Here is a 24,196-nt window from a genome sequence, read left to right on the forward strand (position 1 = left end):
AGGGGTGAGGGAGTTCAAGAAATTACCAACACTGTAAATAAATAACCTATTTAATAATTACAGAGTTTTACTGCTACTGAATTTGTGTCACCTACAATAAATACTGACATTCTTAATGACTTTTAAATAGCCCATCAGGACCACTTTACCGTTTCATTTTTAATTTTTTTTTTTTTTTTTTTTTTTTGCTAATGGGGAGATAAACTTAAGGCTTAGCCAACAAATAGTGTGTAACCAAACCACAAAATGGATATCTCTTTATATCATACACTACATGATGGTCAGGGAAGGCTTAAATTCTGTGATATTGATTGTTAAATAAATGAAAAGCCACTCATGAAAAAAAAAATGTTGGAGAATAATGAAGTCATTTTTTTTGTTCTCAATGCTTAATTTCTTCAAAGATGCTTGAGTGATTCCAGCTGCAGCGATGACCTTTACTTTTACAGGAAGTGACTTCCATCAAGGCAAAGCATTTAAAATGTTGGAGAAAGCGTTTTTATTATTATGTGAGTCAACTGGGATTAGTCAGTTGTAAAATAAAGCAGACCAATGTTTACCATATATATATATATATATATATATATATATATATATATATATATATATATATATATATATATATATATATATATATATATAAGCTATACGCTGTGTTTCAGCCCGTGAAACATTGCAACTAAAACGGTTATGGGACAGAATCATCAATTTTAAGTTATTAGTAGATTATTAGATTTAAGACAGATAAAGCATAATACCAGTGTTGGAGCAAAATAAATTACTAGTAGGGGACAGGAACAAAATCCAAATGAGTTGACAATGTTGGAGAATGTTTAGTCAGACTGAGTTCATACATGAATAGACTGGATCGACTGAGGAAGAAAGGTACCACCTACGACTGAACAAAAACAGTGCAACATATATTTTGCATCGCCTCTCATTGTATTCGCTCGCAGACTGCCTGACAGTTGGCAAGGTGAGTGTCTCGTTAATGAAACATTTCTGAATGAAAAGTCGTACGGTAAGACAGTGACTGGTCGCGATGACGCACAGGGAGTGATGCTGAGCGGGAGTGAGGTGATGTGAGTGGTTGGATGGGTGAGGGGTGGGGGGAGTTGAAGGGTGTAATACCGTGGGGGGAGAAAGCCGTGAGTGATTTGGCACTCATGATCATCTGAAGAGACCTGGAGCACCTGAAGCCCGGGCGTTTGTGCCGGCTGACGCGAGGGCTCTCCACGATGAGCGCACTTCTCCTCAGCGCCCGCTCCAGCCACACATTCAGCGTTCACAGCCAAATAGGCTCTGGTCAGCGGAGGAGACGGGATGTGAAAGTTATGGGTGAGTCCCGGAAATTTCTATTTCGAGCATTTAATTGCAGCATTGTGTGTTGATTTTATTTTATTTGTATGTAACGCTCATCACTTCTTAATCAGTTGGTTCGTTTCTTTATTTGTTGTCGTCAGTCGCTGAACAAATTTAATTGTTTCGATGATGAAATGCAGTCGGATCTAATCATTGTTTGGTTTGTGTTTTTTAATCAACTTTAAGCTGCAGGCAAATTTGTAAAGTAGTCCGAATATCCATCCAGGATCTTTTCAGATACGTGTCTGAAATATTAACGCTTGGTTGCTCTGATCTGTTATTAGTTGAGTTTTATGTTATATTTGTTATTATTATTATTATTTAATTCTTAGACAATTAGAAACCAAGCCTTGAATTTCTATTTTTTTTTTCCTTTTTTTTTTTGGATAGAAGTCTTAGAGGGCTGAGTAATGACGTCTCTAGTGACTGTACCAGCCCCTGCATCTGTCATTTTATTAAGGTGGATGTCACTTTATGTCTGATGGTCCTGGACAGTGTCTCCATCTTATAAAGAGGGGAATTGCTCCGCACACAAGCGAAGCGGTTGAGATTACATCTGAGCCAGAATGGCTGTTTACTCCTGACCAATTAAAATAACTGCAGACTGTCTGCATGTCTCGGGCTGTCCTCAACATTATTGTGGATTCCGGTCCAACCCTCAGCAGCAGCTGCACATCAGCCACTTCAACACATTGTTGTGTGTGTGCCTGGAAAACGGCCAAGAACACCGAGGCTATATTTGTAGATCATCCCGCCGTAGAGATACTCGAAACATGAAGGACTTCCAACATCTTAACAGAGAAGCTACGGTGCCCTTGAGCAAGGCACTTAACTTCCAGATACTTCGGTGTAGAGATGCTCTCTGGTTTGGGGTCACACTGCCTGAAACTACGCCTGCGTTTTCCCTTGGCAACCCCATTAAAGATGCGTGTTGCTCTGTGTGAATATTAAACAGATCAGAGCTGGAAAAGCACCAAACCTACAAGAGAACAATTTTAAATGAAATCTCATACACCTTAGGCTCTGCAGTTTAGTGAAATCAACAGGTATTTTAACTGAAGCCCAATGTAATTAGTGTATAAACTGGATGAATGGATTAAATTAGATTTGCTCACTGCAAATGCATCCAGTCATACTGACAAAAATTAAAGAAATATATGTACAAACACAATGAATGGTAACCACTTCAATCCCTTCATCTTCTAATGTAATGTAATAAAGTCACCGAGCTGCCACAAATGTCATATCTACACCTTATTACTGGTAGTGATATGAGCTTAAACCCAGTAACACGACACTGATCTGAAACGCCTGTATTTTCCTGCTCGACGAACAAGATTAAATCACTACTGAATTGAAGTGAACTTATTTTACAGTAAATCCATCAAGCACATTGTCTCCACTTTAATACACCCGCACAGTTTTAATGCAGCACCGATAGTTAAGTCAAGGTAACATAATCCATTCAACAGTGCAGAATAACGACGGTGTAATGAGCTCCTGCATTTCTCCTGTGGATAAACATGTAACTCTCACTTTCATAATTACCTTACGGGCGTTATTAACCACCTCCTCCCTCTGCTTGAGTGGGTGGGAGAAGCTCAGGTGCTGTGTTGCGAAGGCTGATGAATCCAGCCTTTGCCGCATGCGGTGCCAGCAGCACTGTAGCTAACCTGAGACATAAAAGTCAGTGGAACATGCTGAACATGTGAACATGCAGTGTGGAGCAGAGGTTTGTGGAAGAAAAGGTCAGCCAGTGGTTAATAGTGTGGTGAGGAGGGGGCTAAGGACTAGAGGGGACTGCATAATGCCTCCACCTTCAGTGCTGCATTGCACAGGCTGTCTTTGTGTGAAACGTGTTTGACCCAAGCATCGCTGTGAAAGCTGGGGCAAACAGAACATAAACAGACAGACAGACAGACAGACAGATAGATAGATAGATAGATAGATAGATAGATAGATAGATAGATAGATAGATAGATAGATAGATAGATAGATAGATAGATAGATAGATAGATAGATAAGAAACTGTCCATATAAAAGAGGGAAACCTGAATGAACTTTTAATTTTGTTTCAAATAAAGCAGCTTAACAAAATCCCAAAAAGTCTCAACATGGCCACTCTCACTAGTCGCATCTAATCTACATATATTTAATCTGCGCAGACAAGATTAATTTCCCATCTGTCTAAGCGGAGCAGTTCCTGTGACACTAAGACATTGTTTTCAACTTGAAAAAGACCGAACATTCAAAATGAAATTAATTCAATGCATCAAAGTCAGAGTGAGCGATTCGGGCAAAAACTCAGCACAGCTGGACAATCAGTGTGCAATGACACAAGTAGAAATTTAAAAATTGCATTACAACAACTGCTTTAACTACTACTAATGTTCTCTTTTGAATCGTTTCATATAAATACAAAGCCGCAGTGGCAGAAAAAAAGAAGAAGAAGAAAAGAGAAAAAAAAAGTCCAATTGATTCGTGATTATTAAAAGTTAGAGGTTGGGAAAAAAAAAGAAAAACGTTTTTATGAGAGATAGCGGATTGATACCATGCACACACATGCTCATGTTAATTACGGAGCTATCAGGCATTTAGCTTAACTGACCAGATGGGAACACAACCTAGCCAAGCCTATTAACAGGATTGGTTTAGAAACACATTTAAGCTCTATGTTTAACATGGAGTATCTTATTTGATTAATATGAACTAAAAAGGTTGACTAGCTCTGGAGATAAAAAGCCAACAGGCAGTTAATTTATGTCAGCATAAATACTGAATCCAGGGCAAACATCTGTCTCTGTTCAGAAGTAAAGAAGATCAGCCACCAAACCTTTCTTTAATTTCTATACAAACAAAAGAAATGCATGATTTTGTGAGTTACAAGCTTCTTCTATTCAGTTCAATTCAGTTTTATTTATATAGCGCCAATATCAATACAAATCGTCTCAAGACGCTTCACAAAAACCAGCCTGCAACCTCCAGAGCAAGCCTGAGGGCGACGGTGGCAAAGAAAAACTCCCTTTTAACAGGAAGAAACCTTGAGCAGAACCCAGCTCATATGGAGGGACCCATCTGCCGAAGTCCAGCCGGTTTGAAACAGAGAAGATAGAGAGAAAAGAAGAGCAGGAGAAACAGAGTTTGTTTTTCCTGAGCCGTGCAACTTAAAATCCGTCTGACTCTACTTGATATACCGTATAAGCTGCCTTCAAATGGAATTCATGGTCGCAACATTGCGTACCCAAAATGCTTCGTTGGTAACAACGGCCATGAGTCAGGTTAACGGTGCTAGGCAATTGTTGTCTATATGCAATGTCTAGAAGCCACCAGGGCTAACAGCTTAGCAAGCTAATAACCATGTGACTTAATGTAGGAAATGCAATGGCAAAATGAAAGGATAACCGATAACGCCCCAGATATATTATAAAACTGAGAAGAAAACGAATTAAAATGATTCAATTGCAATATATTAATTTAACACCCACTTGAACAAAATTAACTCCCATAAAGGCTGTGAATATCGCAAGAGACGCGCGTTCGTTTTGATTCATGAACACGGCAAACACAACTCTATCATAAGATCACTTGAGAGGGATATTGATCTTCGTATCTAACTTGAAAGGGGCTATGCATATTTTCTACTACACTACTGTGTTCCTTTAAAGCTATTCTGGGCTAAAGGCTGGTGATAACAACCTTTGAATAAGCACACATCAATCGGTGGAACCATCACAATGAGTATTGTTTTGACCTCTGTCTGTTTAGAAGCGTGATATCGATTTATTTAGAGGGGGGATTAACAGCAAGGTCAGACTTATCTTGGTGTACTGTGGGTCACTTGAATATCATATTAGCACCACAAAAGGTGATGAAACATACATTAAGTCCCCTGATTGAGACAGGTGCACTGTTGACACAGTTAGCTATTCTGGGTTGGCTCAAGGCCGTCCTGACTTTTAACAGTGAGACGTTTCCCGGACCATTCAGTGAAACAGGCATCTGTTCAGTCTTGATAAAAGTTGCTTTATTCTTAAACCTCACGTTGCGGCCAGTCGATAATCAAGATGAGACGGCGGTTGCATTGATCTGACAGCAACTGAGGCTCCGACATTGTCTCTCAACCACAATCTAGAGCTAAGCTGCGGAAATATGGGAAGGAAAAACAATGCAACAACAAAACAATAGGCAAAACAAGGATGACTGCTTTTGTGTTTTACTATAAGAGATGGATGTGACAATTCTTCTCTGTCTCTTTTCAAAGGACCTGGATACTGTCATTGTCTGCTGTTGCTGTGCTGAAGCTGAAGCCGAATATGCCCCTGCGTGCAACAGGAACAGCCTGGATGCTGACTGCTGCTCACCTAGCACTTTGCCCGGACAAGTGGTTCATCATTACAGTGTTTTCGAAGACGACAGGCTTGAATTTTGGGCGCGAGATACAGCTTTTGCTGCAGAGAACTTGTAAAGTCCTGTTAGATTATCCACATCCATCAGGCCATCCTATCTGCAACGCATTTCTAACAGCGCTTCGGACCAGCTGTGCAATAACAATCCGTTTAACATCAGTAACATTTTCAAGATAGACCGCCTGATTTCAGCTCAATAGGTTTTGTCTGCATATATTATGCTTCTCTCTCAGTGCTTCTGCATGCATCTTGTCATTTTATTTTCCTTGATGCGTTGCCAACGTAATGGCTCATTTGCAAGAGGCTTCATCTTTCAAATTATGTTTTGACAAGACAGACTTAATATGATCATTACTCTAATGGCTTTTATGAGAATGCCCCGATGTCCTTTTTTTCCCCTTTGGTGAACTTAAATAGGTGTGCGTGTTTCATTCCACCTTTGCAGGACAGGACAGTGTTCAGTATCAGCTAAGGTTTTGGAACTGATGGTTCCCGTCCTGGACAATATGACCCCAGCTCCTCCGACACAGAACTGCTCAAACTGCAGCCAGGTTTTAGTCCCAGAGCTCAACGTGGTCAAAGCTATAGTTTTGGGTCTGGTGCTTGGTGTCTTTATCATGTTTGGAATAGTGGGAAACATCCTGGTAATTCTGTCAGTGGTCTGCCATCGACACCTGCGAACTGTCACACATTATTTCATAGTTAATCTGGCGGTGGCAGATTTGCTGCTGAGCTCCACCGTGCTACCTTTCTCTGCCATTTTTGAGATACTGGATCGTTGGGTGTTTGGACGGGTCTTTTGTAATATTTGGGCAGCTGTGGATGTGCTCTGCTGCACGGCCTCCATCATGAGCCTGTGTGTGATTTCCGTGGATCGCTACATTGGAGTCAGTTATCCCCTGCGTTACCCCGCTATCATGACAAAACGTAGGGCCCTGTTGGCTGTGATGCTGCTGTGGGTGCTCTCTATCATCATATCTATTGGACCTTTGTTCGGTTGGAAAGAGCCGGCACCGGAGGACGACACAATCTGCAAGATCACAGAGGAGCCGGGCTATGCAATCTTCTCTGCTGTGGGCTCCTTCTATCTCCCCCTGGCCATCATACTGGCCATGTACTGTCGGGTTTATGTGGTAGCTCACAGGGAGAGCCTGGGCCTGAAAGAGGGCCACAAGACAGAGAAGTCAAAGTCAGAGCAAGTGACACTCAGGATACACAGAGGCAACACAACTGTGTCGGAAGATGAGGCTCTGCGCAACCGCACGCATTTCGCACTGCGACTGCTCAAGTTCTCACGTGAGAAGAAGGCCGCCAAGACTCTGGGCATTGTGGTTGGCTGTTTTGTGTTGTGCTGGCTGCCATTTTTTCTGGTGCTACCCATTGGTGAGTATGTTCATCATCTTACTCCTTATTGTCCGACTTGCTCGATGTGTGTTCAAAACCGCTGTACCATTTGACAAGGCACAGCGACAATTGTAAATCATGTCAACTTGGTGTTGTGTAATTGAATGAGATCAGCCTATGTACCACACGTTTACATGATTCAATGTTAAAGAAATATTTCATAATATATATAATAAGCTAAATGAGGGAAATAAAACCGCTCTCACTGTCTGTCAGGTAAATATCCGTGCATAGCTTGTCGAGTGTTAGCATATCTTGACAAAGCTCACAAAGTATTACAGGTTGTGTTTTAAATACTTATGTTATGCCTTGGATTGTTTCTTTGTGTGGTCACAGTAACCTCTTAGAGTCCTTTAGAAATAAAGGTATGCTGGTTTTGTTGCCTTTACACAGAGTCACAAGTCTGTCTTACAGTCTACTGACCCCAGCATCATCATCTAATTCTTAGAAAATTAGCATTTCGCCAAACGTCATTATCCCTTTAAAGATCACAGTCAATGACGTGCTTTCTAACTCTTTAATTAATACGATTTCACAAATTATAAACAGGCTCATATATTTGATTGCCTACACTTCCAAATGAGTCAGACCACTTTTAGAGAGCTCTTTAGCGTATTTATTAATTGATTTATTCTCCCCCAAGGTTTCTAAGTGCGGGTGAATATAATAGATGACGTTAATTGAATTGCTCCTTGGTGGGAGCACAATGAAGGTTGCAGCATTCAGACAAGCCTCGTGGCCTATTGAACAGCGTAGCAAATTCTTTGACTCAGCCAGGTAGACGCTCTATAAATAGTCGCTATAAATCTTTCCGATCGCGGTCATCCTCCAGTGCTTTTTTGTCTGTAAACAAAAGCAGAGTATTTCAGACCATCATCTATTGCAAATGCGGACCTTTGATGGAGGTGTCAAGCCATTTCGCCGCTCCTGCACCCTCACTCCCTAGTCTTTGTGACTCACTTCATCACAATGCCAGCGCTTCAATGACAGATAAAGTCATCATGTTGGTGTCAAACCTTATTTGACGTTCCCCTCAAGAGCACCCAGCTTGATTAAGACAAGCTTGACGGGAAATAATCGCATGACTTGCCAACTCAGTTTGAACTATATGTGCTGTTGTCAATAGTGTGAGAAGGAAACACAACCAAATAGATATGAGATGTGGCACGGGCCTCACGGTTCTCGCGGGGTATTTATTTATTCTATGCTCTCATGCTTGTAAATATAGCTACCGTTTGGCTGAGACTGGGAAATGAAAAGCCTCAACTTACCAGTGCTCTCTTACTAATACTGGCATCGCTGTGCATACCACTGGCACATAAGTCTGTGGGCAATGATAGATTTAGCTGTGAATCATCGGGCAGCAGTCTAGTTTTGACATTTTGCCTGGTAACCCCCGACTAGCCGATTTGGTTTGTTGGAGTAAACATTTTTGGTAACAGAGAGTAGTAGTTTACTTAAAAAATGACTTTATTCCTGTATTTGTTTCCGTTTTGATATTTCAGATATACTTCTCAGTGGCTATAAAAGACAGAAAATCTGCCATTGATAGTTTAACAAGGACGTGCATATGATGCTCCCTGTTCACCGACCTGAACTCTGGCTCTTTGTCATATCATTGTCATCAACATAACATCATGGCAGAAGATTTGTTGATCCAGTGGCTGAACTCCAAGTTGGAGTTGATTGCTTATGTCTTTCACTATACATCACCCCAAATCTGATAAATAAGTAATTATGTAGGCATTATTATTGGTATATTAGAGTTTTTTTAATTGCCCAAAAAACTATTTAAAAATATTAATGACTCCTCCTGCAATTGGGGGTGTATACGATTTCCATACAATTCAATTCTTTGTCCTTTTTTATGTCCCTCCTTTGTCCCTTCTCCATATGTCTCATTCAGCAGATTTACTGCTGGTTTTAAATGTTGGCTCGAGCATTTTTTGGCGGCGTCTGCTCAGACCACTGGAGCTGACCAATAAGAGCACACTGGGCTTTTTTTTCAAATAGTAGCTGTTTGTATCCACAGCTAGCCTTTTTAATGTGGACTTTCAAGTAATACAAATTATATTTTTTAAATGAACAGTGGAACAAAGGGTGTTGCAATAACAGTCACTCTTAAATTCCCCGTAGCTCCGCTAAGTTCTTTAGCATCAGGTGCTTCATAACCTGCAGCTTCCTGGATGTGGTTCAATCTCCGTGTTTTTATTTGTTTTATTTGTTATTTATCAGATGTTTAGTCTTATAAAAAATAGGGGAATCGTCTGGTTGCTAAAGAGAGAGTTACATTAGCAAGGAAGAGTCATGAGACGGAGCCGAAAGAGTATTGAGAATGTGACATTAACATACATATTAACATCCATGCACACAAATCCAGATGCATACTAATATGCAATACTCTGTTTGTTTTTAGGACACATAAAACTGCATAAGGTCAGTGTAAGGCAATGTGGCCCAAAGCTGTAAATAGCAAAGAAGTGAATTTTAATAATGTACTATCTATGCTTCGCCCTCATACATTCTTCCTACTTACCCCGAAAAAATACACACTTTTTGGTTGTGCAAATAAGACAATAGTCTTCCAAAATATGTTGTGGTTTAACTAAAGGTAACAACAAAAACTGGAGTTATAGAGGAACTAATGCTTCATTGTGCTCAGGCAGCAATACGCTTTTCCAACAGATGCAACGCCTTCCTATTTTTACTCAAAGAATGAATCTATCGGGGGTACCGGCAATAATAGAATTGCTCTTTTTTTGGCACAGCTGGTGGCAAAATGTATGAGCTGTACAACCAGGCGCAAAATAATTTGCTCTCTAACTCTCAACGCCTCTTCTTTCTTTCCATCCCTACATCACGATCTCATTTTTCCAAAGCCCACGTTTAACCGTCTGCAACAGCTTGCCCAATAAAGCATTTCACAAGATAGCTTCTTCCCTTCTACCCCTGAAAATAGATGATAGATAGACAGATATATTGCTGTCCCACAAGAACTCAGCCATTTAATTATTTTAATGTCTCACTGGCAGCCACTGAATATGTGACGTGTCACCCACATTTACGGTGACAAACAGGGCTGCATATAATGTGACTGTTAAGCCGTTACGTTTGCTTCTTCATTAAAGGTCCCGCTCGCATTCTCTGCCATGAGCGCATCCTCTAATCAGCACAAAGCAGCACAATTTAAAACAGTAATTGTGTTAAAATCCTTCACCTCAATTGCAGCTAAGGAGCTTATATTTAGGAGATAAAGCCATCAGGAATGAAACGTGTGCAATGATACGACTCTCCTAGCTGTTGCGGATCATATATTTATTTCACATAAAAACAACCTCTGGTGGAACGGACACTGGAACAAGTAACCGAGGCTCTGAATATTTGATCTAAATCACACTAACGCTATGGCTCAGGGAAATGTTGGTCAGTCCAGACTGAAATATCAATAACTGTTACCAATGACCTTCACAAATTATGAAAGACGAATCCAGGTGACTTAGAGGATTCAGATTTTTCATGTCCCCAGCAAGTCACTGTCTACATTTCTTCCTCCTCTGAAATAGCTTTGTGTCTACTTGACAGACTCGTACAAACAATTATATACAAATCTATGCACAGTCTGACACATTCATCACTCAGGAGTTGAATGCTAATATCAATTGTGTTCCCCTAACTTTTCCTATGGCGCCAGCAAAATGTAAAATAGTGCAGTGAAATTTGCAACATCCTCAAAGGACCATTAAAAATCCAAGCGCCATCTCCAGGTCCAGATTTAAGAGCCTAAACTGCAGGTCTTCAACAATATCTTTGACTGATTAGACATTTTTCTTTTTTCTTTTAAGTTTTCCCCCACAAATTTAAATTTCTTTAAATACACCCCCAGGTGAAATCCTAGAGGCATGCTGCAGTATTACCAAAAGAGAAGCTAACAGACCAGTTGCTCCCATCAGCCTACTACTGAGGCCAAAATGTCTTGGTGATTCACTGTCACTACAACACTTAGCTAAGTCTAAAGTTAAAACTTGAATCTGTTAATTATTTTCTTTATGTGTCAATTGCACAGCACCCTGCTGTTGCACATGTTTGAATATAGAAATGAACATTTTAGACTTAGCCTTAGAAAGACTTTAATAGCTTAATATTTAATGCAAAATGATAATAATAATGTCTATTTAAAAATAGCACTAGCCCGAGTTTAATATAGAAGACGTATAAGGGTCCCTACTTAATCAGTTTGGGGGTTCTTGGGCTGAAAAACGTTGAAGACCCCTGGCCTAGACTGTAGGCTGCCATGTGTTAAATGCAACTTACTACGCTAACAGAGTAGATTGTGAAGCATCGTAGTTGGGAGCATGCTAGCATGCTAATATTAGCATAAATTGCATCGCTGTTGTGTCTGATTACAGATCCACAGAACAGCTAGCATGACTGCAAAGCTTATGTGATGTTTTTTTTGTCTTTTCTTCCACTGAAATGTATCTCTTCATATCTCATCCCAGGTTCCATTTTTCCTGCATACAGACCTTCAGACACTGTCTTCAAAATCACCTTCTGGCTCGGTTACTTCAACAGCTGCATCAACCCCATCATCTACCCATGCTCCAACCAGGAGTTCAAGAAAGCTTTCCAGAGTTTACTGGGAGTTCACTGTCTGAGAACAACTCCCAGACCCCACCACCACCATCTGAGTGCAGGTCAGGGTCAAACACAAGGCCACGGCCAGCCCCTCACTCTGGGCCTCGACAGCAGGGGGGCCCCCTCTCGACTCAGCCCCTCCTCCTCCATGGCCCTGTCCAGAACTCCTTCCTCCAGGGACAGCAGGGAGTGGAAGGTCTTTTCTGGGGGCCCCACGGGCGAGTCTGGACCAGCAGAAACAAGTACAGCTAAAATGGCTAAACTGTGCAATAAAAGCTTCCAGCAGACCTGCTGCTGCATTCTCAGCGAAGGGACTCCCCCACATGAGTCAAACTGCGCTCAGCCACCTCCTGTCGGAAACCTTCCCACCATTAAAATCCATCAACTGTCCCTGTCGGAAAAAGGAGAGCCTGTATAACCACTGTAATCCTTCGTCCAGTAGATAGAACTCCTCTTTCAAGGTCACAAATGAGGGTATATTTTCTTTTCGCAAAGAAAGAATTAAAAGAATGGCAGCTTTAAAATGTAAATTTGAAACATCTCTGCTTTGGTGTCACTCTGGGTACAAGAAAACCTCACCCCTCTCTATTTTACCTCTATTAGAAGACAGTGTCCGTAAAAAATGTGGAAATGACATCCTGAACCCCTCCTCTAACATGGACCAAACGATTCCAAGATGTTTACATGTTTTATAACAGAAGAGCAGTTGTATGTGTACAAGTGTAAATGGGAACATTTAATATATAGCATGATTTTACCAACCATTTCAAAAATGCTGGTGAGTGGTGCACTTGTTGTCTCCAAAATTTGCCTAATTCTGTTCCTATTGTGGAAACGCTTACTCCTCTGTACACGGTACAAAAAAAAAGAAAAGAAAAAAAAAGGAACATTGCGTACCACTGTGTCACATACAATAAATTTGTATGACATATTCCTAACAAGGGATTCATTGAGACGTTTTGGGATTTTTGTTATTATTTATTTGTTATGTTTCCTTTTTTGGGTTGATTCATTAAATATATAACCCATCAAAACTTGTAGTTAATCTATTCCCACAATTTCTTGTCCCTCCTAGCAGTGCCAGATGGATGTCTTAATATACTTCTGTGGAATTTTAACTGACCTTGTGGTTGCTGGCCTCAATCCTGACCGGCCCCCAAGCCTCTTAAAATCCACCAGATTTAGAGGATGTCACGATAAGTCACACACAGTCTCAGACATTCTTCTCTCGGGCTGTGCTCCTTGTGTTCCTTCTTTGGTCGCCATCCACGCGGGGAACGCTGCAACTCCAGCTTGGCCTTCAGTGTGTGTGCTGTTTAATAGAGTGTGAGTTCAAGACTGCAAAGTGGCTCTGTTTATGCTGAGGCATCGAAGGGCAAGAGGACCAACCTCTGCCAGTGGTATTGATTTATTTCCCCGCTGGCTACTCCCTCTGTAGCACCAAGATGTACTCCCTCTGTGAGTGTGAGGAGGAAGAGATGCAGCGGGCGTCGTTAGTCCCATCTCCTTCTCCCTCCCCGCCAAGTTCAGCGGCAGAGGTGGAGTTGACAGGTTTCCCGCAGTGTGGAAACCTGACAGTGAAGTGAAAATGCATGTCTGTGCTGTCGTTGACTGGCATGTCTGTGAACCTGTAAATCACACCGTCTCTGCCCAGGTGCCATTAGGAGAAGAGCTGCCAGCTCCAGCTCTAAATTGCAGATGGTGCAGATGACCTGATTCATCCCTCTATTATCTCTCTTGATAGAAACTGGTGGGATTATGAACAAAATCTCAACCAACAAATGCCTATGTGCAATGCTTTATAAAGATACATATTGACATCCAAATTAATACCATAACCAGACCTTCAGCATCACTACTGAGTCAGATATTGAGTGGAGCAAGAGCACACCTCCCGCGCTTCATCAGAACTCCTTGTTTCCATGCAGCTGCTTAATGTCATGCGTTCACGGTGAAATAATAAGTGTAGCCTCTTTTGATGACAAATGACGGCAGACACTGATGCAGTCGAGGATTAAATTGAATTCTCACAGTCTCTACTGATGTGGACGATACTGTGGTCATGACAGATCAGTTCTGGGAGGGATAGTGGTCTTATTATAGCGGTGTCTGTGTTCCTCCGGATTGAAAGCTTGGCGAGTGATGACTCATGTTTGCACACTTTCCCAAGAGGCTTTAGCTCAGTTAACTCCTCCTGATGTTTTTTTTTTTTTTTTTTCCTCTCCAAAGCTCTCATCAGTGTGTTGAAGATGTTGACATTAGAGGATTCCCCCTCTCCGGTTTAATCAGTGCTCTCATCTTGCTAAGTCCTAATTGGACAACTGTCAAACAGCCGGGGGGCTTCACTCCGACTAATCACAGAACTTTTGTTGATGTGGGGTGTTCAGTGAGACGTAGCCGTTGTCTCGTTCGGTTCATTTTGACGGAAGCTTCCCCGTGGGTGAAGTGTCTCAGAACATCAGAAAACGGAGCCGAGACCGAGCGCCACGACTCGATGCCTCCACCTAGTGTCTCGCTGCCTCTCTGCAGGATGAGCAACAAAACAGTTGTGTGTCATTATATGAATTAGACGCGCAAACATTTTAGTTTTAATAAATGATCCAGGCTGATTGGAAGGACTAAGACATCGGATGTGGAGGATTCACAGTAACAGAAACAATGAAACGTTTGACACAAGTTTCAAAGTTGTCGTCATTCAAAAAGAAAATCTTATATTTTGAATACTGTTAATTTTAAATTGTAACTTCTTTATAGTGATCTTGGAATGTGTTATGTCCACGTTGCATTGGACATGAAGTTCAGATTTAGGTTTGAAAATCAGCTTTCTGTGGTCAGACCAAGAGAGACTTTGTGAGTCTACCGTTAGTTTTGGTTATACAATAGTGAGTCATTTGTGCGCAGGTAGTTTCCTTCCTCATTGCTCATCAGTGTTTAATGTCTGTTCAATTGTCATGGCAACAATGCATCATATTGTGAAAGGTTTTGTGTGTAAAATTTAATCTCCAAAGAAATTAGCAGCTTCAGTAAGCAGATAAATGACAGAACAGGCATAATAGCAAATAGAAAACATTTAAACGATGTTTGTATTTTGTATAAATGTACCGCCACGACTTTTAATCATTGGAAAGCAGCTGAATTTACGACCGCGTCCAACTTGTCCACTAGAACATGATCTATTGATGTGAAATAAGGTTTCCAGTCATAAACAAACATCTACTTAGGTTTAAACGATCTCTTATCTGTTTTCCCGTGACAATGAATCAGATATGATTCATGCATAATTAACAGCTGTTTATAAACAAAACAAAACTTTCTCAGATAGCATCAGGAAACTATGGGATAAAGTTATTTATTAAAATTCTACGTAATTATTCATAAGTGAAGAAAGAAAGTCAAAACCGTAGGTTTCATTTTTATTATTTTAATCCACTGAAGTCAACACAGATAAGGTCAAATGCTGACAGGGCCGATGGCCCCTCCCACCCTGCCCCCCTCCCCCCAAAAAAACTCTGGTATCCTACAAAACATACATGATCAAGATCATCACACTAGGTGGAAGAGGGCAAACAACAGTGCTCAACATCACAACTCGATAACCAAGAAAAGTTCCCCGAATGTAAATCACTTCACGTTATAGCTCGGCATACAAAACCTACACTTGACAAGGCAATGAGGAAGAGATAATCCAGTGTTTTACAGTGCAGCTGCACAGACTGACAACCTGTGGTGGTTTGCTGAACACAGTTAATACCTCGAGTGAATCTGTTGTTGACAGCATTGTGCAGATGGAGGCGTGAGGGAAAACGATATATCCGGTAATTCATTCACAACACTAACACCGAGAACAGTGGACACATCATCAGCGCACTGTGTGGGATTTCATATACGAACAGAAGCAGTTTTCGTCAGGTCTCAGAGATCCTCGTTTCACTTCTTCAAAGAGCCTTCATAGATACAGTGTGCTATCAATATCTTACAGAACAGGCAGGCAAGTAGTTCAATTCAACACATATCCTAAAACACACAGACACATCCAATACAAATAATAAAATAAAATAAAATAAACGTTTGCAAGCTCACGTACATTTGGATTGTTACAGGTGCAAAACAAATTCTGGGTAAATGGTGGCTCCACCCTGGCGGCTGATATTAGAAAGCTGACGTGACTGCTGTTTGGACGTCGTCTGCACATATACAGCAAAGGTCATATAGCACCAGGCGCAGAGAGGTCGTCAGCAAACCTCCCAACGAGCGTCTTCTTTGTAGATATACAATATACACCAGTCTGATTATTGGAAGCTTGTTGCCCTGACAACCTTTCAACAAATGTGAAGAGGAGAAAAAAACAACACAATGATGAAATGAAGGAAACAATGACAAAATGTTAACGACCCAGCTATTCTTCTAGATTCAGGGCCAGGTTAAAAGTAGTGGTTTAACCCTATGACACCTTTTTTTTCTTCTTTAAGTGCGGTCCAACCAACAAAATACAAAAATTACTTAACATAAAACATTTTTTTAAAAAATAAAAGTGCAACTATAACACAAAAGGAAGACATAGGTGAATAGTTCAATCAAAGCCTTAACAAAAACATAATACTGCCAACGTAAAATAAAATAAAAATGTTAGGAGAGGCAAAAGTCTTTCATAGTATTTTGAGATAATCTACATTAATTTTACCCGAACAGATCAGTTTAACAGTGTTATATAATGAGCAGTTGATATTTTACTCTCAACTGAATTTTTGGTTCATCTTAAACAACCACTAAAAAAAGAGAAATGAACAGAAAAACAAGTCATCTTTAAAATGCCCGCTCATTAAACCGACTACTCTTCAGATCATGTTTTCTGTCAACTTTCTGAGCCAAGACGCTGACAAAACAGCACAAATTATACATAAAAACAATGTAAACAAATGTAAACGAATGAATTTCATCAATAATCAAACTGGGCGCAAAAGCAGTGAAAAAGCTGCTTCAATTCACTTTATCCTTCCTCGAGGCTGGAATGTGGAAGGGAAGATGAAACAAAATGGAATAGTGCTTTCTCATTTTTTTTTGCACGAGGTGACACGGTGACGGTGTGTTAAGAGGTGGAATGGGGGGGGGGGGGGGGGCAGGGGCGGAGTCAGAGGTGATGACATAAGAGGTGCGATGTGACACTGGTTGTGAGTGGCCTCTGGTCCCGTGCTGCCCCTGCGCCCCGACTCAGCTGAGAAAAAGGGACTAGCCGAGGCTGGTGATGTTGGCCTTTCCACCGGGCGGAGCTACGATGCGTTGAGTGGTGCGGCGGGGAACGTTGTCGTCGACCTGAGCACCTACAGGACGCAAATGCAATTTGTGTCAATGTAAAACTGTGTTAAAGATGAACACCCACCAGGATGGAAAGTTGAGCTTTCACTCACCAGAGAGGCTGAAGCCAGACTGATGGAGGTTGCGCACTGGCTGGTGAGTAAACTGCTGCTGTTGCTGCTGTTGCTGCTGCTGCTGCTGCTGCTGCTGCTTGGCAGGGGAAGTCTTCACCGAGGACACTGTGGACACCGCCTTGGGAGTCACATTCTCACACACCGGCCCATCATACAGGCCCCTGGGGACTCCTCGCAGCTCTGTGAGCTAAACATTCAGGCCAATTTATCTTATCTGCGTAGTTCGCCACCTTCCTGTATTACAAGAATATGTTTCTTGATAACTGGAAGCGCGGCTCAGTCAGAACTCACCCTGCTCCGAGCCTTTATCCTCTTGTACACTTGGTCTGGGAAGGGTTTACGACTGATGTAGCGCCCGCAGCCCTCTATGGCGTGAAGGGTGCCATCTTCCAACACAATCTTGCCCTGGCTGATCACTACCAGAGGTCCTCCCCGCACTTCTGTGCCCTCGAAGATGTTATACTCCACAGCCTCGGGGAGGATAGATAATCAATGTTATCCATCACTTACATGATTTTGGTGGATAACAGGGGTTTATACCCACGGATAAATATGAGGAGGCAAACAGATTTATGGCCTGGATATCATGTTGGAACACATAGTCGCTGTCACTTACATTAAATATTTTTAAAATCTGGAGCAGTGGATTATTATCATAACTGGCTACTTCTTGGACCTCTTGTGCCTTTATTGAGAATAGGAAGTAATTGAGCAACATGAGGCAAAATGCGACAGCATGGTGGTGAGGACTTTGGCTCAGTTTATGGCGCTAGGGAGCAAACCTCTATAGTTGTTAATAAACTCCAGGTTTGTTGGTTAAAGGAGCAGAGTTAGGCGGTAGAGTCATTGGTGAGAATCCCCTCTACATCCAAAGCAAAGCATCTAACCCTCATAAATCCTCCCCTTCTCACTTGTTATGTGTATGAAAAGTTATTATCAGATACAGTCTAAAGAATTAGGTCTCAAGATGCCTCAGACACGTATAAAAAAGGGTCAAGACTCCATCTGACCAGGTTGTGGCTCTTAGCCGAGATGATCTTATGGACATCCGGGTCCCACAGCACGAGGTCGGCGTCGGAGCCCACAGCGATGCGGCCTTTGCGGGGGTACAGGTTGAAGGTCTTTGCTGCGTTTGTGCTGGTCACAGCCACAAACTGGTTCTCATCCATCTTGCCAGTCACCTTTTTGGACGAGACAGCAGCAAATCACAAAGGTTTACAGCTTACTTTGATGTAGAGGACTTCATGTTTTTTTTTTTATCTGTAACACGTGCGAAAGTGGGTCGCTAAAAACTCACCACGCACTTGTCCCAGATTAGGGACATCCTCTCCTCGGTGCCGTTGGTGCCCTCTGGAATCATGGTGAAGTTATCTTTGCCTACTGCACGCTGAGCAGTGTGGAACGTGCAGTGAGCGCTGCCGGTCACCTGCAAGTCGCCACTGGATGAGAAGAGCATGAATGTGAATGTCACCCACCTCTGCACAGTGCAGGTTCATAATGAGGAAAAAAAATCAAATGCAGCGCACAGAAAGTGGCACGTTGTGTCACTGTGTTCCAGCTATCTTTAGGCCCTGCCACCGAGCACCTACCATGACAACAGAGAGTTGAGGTAGTCAGGGGTGGTGGGATCAGGACTGAGAGGTGGCGAGGTGACAAAGGCTGCCGCCTTGGCCCAGTTCTTGCTCCAGTAATGGGTACCATCTGTTCCCAAGCTGGCAGATATGGGCTCTCCGTAAACCACAGCGCCTACGTGAATAGACAGGGCGGTGTCAGAGCAGAGTTTAAGTAGCCAGAGTACTGGCAGATGAAAAGAATATCTTCTTACCCCTTTTTCGAGCGAGAGCAATGACATCAGCAGCACTCTTGCTCATCACCTTGGTGATGTAGAGAGGACAGTTGGTCTGATTTGCTATGGTGATAGAGCGGTTGACTGCCTCCGCCTCCACCTAAAGACACACACAGAGATCAGACACAGACCCTTCTTGTGTCTTTTCACTGTAAACAGCTTGTTATCAGTCTTACCTCCTCTGGACGACTCAGCACGTGACCTTCAGGGCCAGTGATTCCCAACTCCAGAATACGTCTCTGCTCCTAAAACAGCCACAATTTGACATTATAACTGCACAAATAAGTGCTTACAGCTGAGGCGTGAATGAATTTCTGAGCGGTGCTCTCACCTCTGCGATGATGTCTCCATTCTCAGCGTGCACCTGGGCAATGGCTCCGAGGTCCCTGATGACACTGAACACCTCGTAGATCTGCAACAACATGATGCACCCTGGTCAGCTCGGAGGCCTGGCCGTCCACGGCAAAGACATTTAAAAGCCTAGAAAACACATGCTGTGACAGACGACTCAGCACAGATCCCACCAACACTGACAGCAAGCCAAGCATACCTGATAGTCAGAAAGTTGGAAAACATCCTTATAAGCCAAATACACCAGGAAAGAGTTGATACCTGAAGATAGAAAACTTATGAGAGAAAACAGCCAAAGGTGGAATAAAGAGAGCAAAAGAGGGAAAACCCAGAGCGAAGGAGAAAAGTAAAATCAAAAGGATAAAAATTACAAAGCAGAAATATTAAGGTACAGTTTAGTTATAGTTTTCTCACTCAGTTTAAGTGTGTTGATTTTTAAATTTGCCCAGAGAAAGTGGCGAGTAAAGCCTAATTTATAGTACTATCTATGCACGGACCGTCCGCAGGTGTGAGACATTTATATCTGTGCGCTTGTCTGTCCGTCCCATTCTGTAACAACTCCACCAAAACACTAGACGGCGCGGTGTCTTTTTCGCCAGTTGGGTTAATTTTTGTTTCTACTTCCTGCGTCACTTTCAACGACGGCGGCTAAATCTTTGTCCGAAGTTTCGCCAAACACGAGTCATACAAATGTTTGTATCTCTAAACCTCCTCAGGTAACCTGACCAACTCTTTATTGATCCAAAACAATTAATTTCGAAAATCGCGGAGATGGAGAAGCAGCCGGAAAAACTAAAGCGGAAACATGCTGCTACCAAGCGGACCAATCGAAGCTCTTGCGCTCTGCGTCGCTGCAGCGCGTGGTTACATTTCTGGTGAGGTGCCCGTCAGCTACGGAGCGAGGCTCTGGGTTAACACGGGAGCCTCTGCGTCAAATAACGCAGAAGCATAAATTGCAGGTAAGTCAGAGACTTTACACTGCATGCAGTAGCGTGAGCTGACGGTTCCACCTACATACCATGATCCTTCACAAGCATCTCCATCTCCTCCTGGGTGCCTTTGTTCCACTCGGTGATGTCCACGTGCAGAGAATAGTCACAGCACGACTTGCTGTCAGCCCACTCTCTCCACTGCTTGAAAGCAGCGACCAGGCTTACGCCAGGCTCCGGCACCACATGGTCGACTATATAACACAAACAAACAGGTTGGATTGCACACACAGAGACACGCTGCAAAAAGGAAAATGTAAAATTTTAACTGTGCATTTTAGAAGGATGAGGAAATCTAGCAAAACATACTGATCATGGTTGTCCCCCCGGCGAGGGCCGCCCGGGTGCCCTGGTAGAAGTCATCCGCTGCCACCATTCCTCGGTCGGGCATCTGGAATCGGGTGTGCACGTCGATACCGCCAGGCATCACCATTCGTCCATGAGCCTCGATGATCTTAACTCCCCCAGGAACGATGAGGTTGTCTCCTATTTGCCTGAAGAAGACAAGTAAAAAGAAAAAACATAGATGAAGGAAACCTGATAAATCTGAGAAACTCAAGACTCCAAGAATCAAGGAGTGTGTGGCATCCAGCAGTCACTGATTCACTTACTTGATGACTCCATCCTCCATGTAGATATCAGCCAAGAATGACTGATCATCGTTCACTATCTTTGCTCCTTTGATGAGGAGACGGTCGCTCTGAAACAAGGAAAAAAACATTTTACATCTCCCTCAAAATCATCTTATGCCGAGCACAGCAAAAGCACAATGAGCATTTCAGTGATTCATTCAGTGCATCCTGGATTATTCTACGTGGTTTATTTACATCTAAGGCACACAACATTTGAAGGGGGCAGCTCCTGATCAAAACCCTCAAGTAGGAGCTCTGGAGTAGCACAATTAAATCCACCTGAATGAGATGAAAGAAGAGGCTGGCCTACTTCTGCTACAGGCTTTCCAGGCTCTCTGAGGACAGCAAAGAGAGCTAATGAAGGCCGAGGTGGTTTGCTGCCAACCTCACAGTGGGAAACGCTCTGTATTTAACTGACAGATCTCCTAGACCATTGCTTTCTCGTGAGTGGTCGAGAAAATCTGTGTAATTTGGTTGTCTTGTAGCTCAAAAATAACTTTCACTGCGCAAAAATGTACCTAGATAGTGTGTCCTTAAGGAATACATCAGAATATAAATGAATATAACGTTTGAAGATCCCCACTGTAAATATTAATCCTTCTGATTGATCCTCTGAGCTACAGTCATAAAACTGAACTGAGTCGTATCTGAAAGTACCAGTAAAGCGCCAAGAAGGTTTTACTATAAATGGAAGTAGGAACTGTTACATCCAAAGAGCTACACTTGTTTGCCAGTACATTAAGCAGATCTAGCTAAAGTATCCCAAGAAATAATGCGATCATGATAGCAATGATGTTCAGTTTTTGCTGGTATTGTCTTACAAAGGTCTTTTGAATTACAGTGCATTAAAAAGAAATGATCTGGTTTTAGGTTGGAAGCCAGTTTTTTCATGAATATTTTTCTTCTTAAATATCCAGGAAAAATATCAGCTGCAGTTAAATTAAACCGTTAAGGAGCCGAATGAATTCAACAATAAAAACAAACAATGACAAACCACAACAGCTGCAGCAGTTTTAACTGGCTTTAATTGACGGGATAATCAATTAACAGATTGCTCCTGTGACTGTACAAAGGTGAAGATGTTTCCTTCATTGTGATACTATGAACACAACCTGTACAGTGCCTAGAAACCATTCAGTCGCCTGGGCATGCATCCAGATGTGCGAGCCTTATCCACAAACACTCAACAGTGTGGTTTTGTCTAAAGGTGCATCTATTGAAACCCAACCCAAAAGTTGTTATATACGTATGCAAGCACTAATTTTCCCATTATATATTTTTTTTAATTTACATTTCTTTGTAGAAATCTGTTTTCACTATCGATATTTTTTTTAATTATTGTCAAAAAAGTTCAATTACTTTGACCATGATTCATTTTATAAAAGTGGAACATTTTATTATGGGCACTGTACACAACGTACAGCGTGATTTGTGACAATTTCAGCCACTGTTTTTTTTCCAGTAGATTTATCTTTTAGTTCAAAGCTCTGCAGGGTGAAACTATCTGCTTCATTCCAGACTAATAGGTGGTGTCTGTGTGTGTGTGTGTGTGTGTGTGTCTGAATGCCTGGGGCTGCTGCCTGCGGTAGAGTTACTGTTGTCTGGACGTTGTGTCTGGGATGTCAGAGCTGTGGCTTGACCTCTGTGAGACCTGACCACCACCTAAATAACAAGACTGGCTGTCTGGTGCGAGGAAACGACGAAACCGAATGCAGCTGCTGCCTATATGCTGCGGCACTCTGCCTTATAGCAGCTACATGATGAAAGCACAGAGTTTGGATGGGTGCTCTCCCGTGACCTACTTTACACGAGAGGTTTTACTTCTTTTGAGCTTCTGTAGTCCCTTAATACTGAGCTTCCCACGTGATAAGCTGCACCATAAAGCAGTAATAGCATCAAATCAACATTTACAAAAGACAGATTCCAATGCATTTGATCGAATGGGACAGAAACAACACAGATAGAGACATCTGAAGGGGGTAGAAACTGCAGATGTCAGAGCATACAAGGATGAAAGTGAAGTGTTCATAAACCTGTTAACTCCACCCTGCATGCTGAGGATGCTGCTGACATGGAGCCAGCAATGGCAGCTGAAGGAGCAAAGACTTATTCTGAACATGAACATTACAGAGAATTAATTTATTTACATTAATTTCCAAAATGAGGAGAAATCAAAAGAGCATGCTGCAAACCCGCAGGGTGGTTGTCATTGTTCATCTCTGGTTGTCACTGTTCATCCCTGGTTTGTTCATCCCAATCTGTCATTGTTCATCTCTGGTTTGTTCTGGGCTGGTTGTCACTGTTCATCCCTGGTTTGTTCATGGCTGGTTGTCATTGTTCATCCCTGGTTGTCATTGTGTGCAGCTGAACTCGAGCTCCTACTTAAATGAATGGACCCGACCTAGCTATGCTAGCTTTTGGTCTAATCCTGAGCCCCGGAGCACATTCAAAAACACCACCACTGCGGGATATATGTGCAAATACCAGGAAACAATACTCACTGTAATTCGTGGGATGTTCTTCTTTCCTTGGTAACCGGACATTTTGAAGACACAGTGCCCCCCTCTGCCTCCTGGCTAACGCTAGCTAGCTAGACTGGACAAGCTCGGCTGTCAATGAAAGGATGAGCGGATGCTCTTCTCGTTGAAGCAGCGATTTCTGTCGACAGCAAGCGAAGCTCACGCACTGCAGCGCAGCAATGATCCAAACCCAAGGGGGGAAATATTTGCCTTAAAGTGCAACGTTTGAATTTACTGCTAGAAAAGGTCTCTGAAGACCAGACGAGCACCAAGATGAGAAGGGCCACGAAGAGGAATCGCGCATGCGCACTGCCCCGCCCTGCTCATCCACAGATCCATGTTTCTCATTTGATGTGGAAAAAAAAATCAGTTTGGGGGAAATGGGTTACGGGGAACATGGGGCCGAGTTCAACAGGTTCTTATGGAATAAATGAATTACATTGCTTAACGTATTTACTATAAGCCTAAACCATCCATTGATGAATGTATGCTGTTACATAGTAAACAGTCTAACAATTAAGCTCTGGGTCCACATCGTGTGAAATATCTTGCACTTATATTTATTTTCTTTGGCATGGATCAAACCTTTCTGCCTGAAATGCCACTCTTTAATATCCTTAATATCC

The 24,196-nt window shown here is 42.3% G+C and overlaps 2 protein-coding genes across 2 annotated transcripts; one reads left to right on the top strand and one right to left on the bottom strand.

Moving 5' to 3' along the window:
* Positions 1-1,169: 1,169 nt before the first annotated feature.
* On the top strand, positions 1,170-12,841 carry adra1aa (adrenoceptor alpha 1Aa). Its single transcript, XM_047591024.1, has 3 exons — positions 1,170-1,338; positions 5,624-7,151; positions 11,672-12,841. The coding sequence occupies exons 2-3, from the start codon at positions 6,254-6,256 to the stop codon at positions 12,223-12,225; spliced, it is 1,452 nt and encodes a 483-aa protein (XP_047446980.1). The 5' UTR covers positions 1,170-1,338; positions 5,624-6,253; the 3' UTR covers positions 12,226-12,841.
* Positions 12,842-15,212: 2,371 nt separating this feature from the next.
* dpysl2a (dihydropyrimidinase like 2a) lies at positions 15,213-23,880 on the bottom strand. Its single transcript, XM_047592394.1, has 14 exons — positions 23,553-23,880; positions 21,031-21,119; positions 20,729-20,913; positions 20,449-20,613; positions 19,630-19,691; positions 19,411-19,491; positions 19,256-19,324; positions 19,059-19,179; positions 18,823-18,979; positions 18,531-18,672; positions 18,244-18,414; positions 17,525-17,704; positions 17,213-17,420; positions 15,213-17,125 (listed from the first exon to the last, which is right to left on the bottom strand). The coding sequence occupies exons 1-14, from the start codon at positions 23,592-23,594 to the stop codon at positions 17,034-17,036; spliced, it is 1,764 nt and encodes a 587-aa protein (XP_047448350.1). The 5' UTR covers positions 23,595-23,880; the 3' UTR covers positions 15,213-17,033.
* Between the last annotated feature and the right edge of the window lie 316 nt (positions 23,881-24,196).

This window comes from Mugil cephalus, chromosome 8 (genome assembly GCF_022458985.1).
Source record: "Mugil cephalus isolate CIBA_MC_2020 chromosome 8, CIBA_Mcephalus_1.1, whole genome shotgun sequence".
Taxonomy (NCBI): Eukaryota; Metazoa; Chordata; class Actinopteri; order Mugiliformes; family Mugilidae; genus Mugil; species Mugil cephalus.

Bases quoted from the DNA above. Each gene is read 5' to 3' on its own strand.
- adra1aa (XM_047591024.1), top strand. From the start codon at position 6,254: ATGGTTCCCGTCCTGGACAATATGACCCCAGCTCCTCCGACACAGAAC. The intron at 7,152-11,671 runs GTGAGTATGTTC...ATCTCATCCCAG, and splicing joins TTTTCTGGTGCTACCCATTG to GTTCCATTTTTCCTGCATAC.
- dpysl2a (XM_047592394.1), bottom strand. From the start codon at position 23,594: ATGTCCGGTTACCAAGGAAAGAAGAACATCCCACGAATTACA. The intron at 21,120-23,552 runs GTGAGTATTGTT...TCCTTGTTTCAG, and splicing joins AGAACATCCCACGAATTACA to AGCGACCGTCTCCTCATCAA. The intron at 18,980-19,058 runs GTAAGAAGATAT...CTATTCACGTAG, and splicing joins TGCTCTCGCTCGAAAAAGGG to GCGCTGTGGTTTACGGAGAG.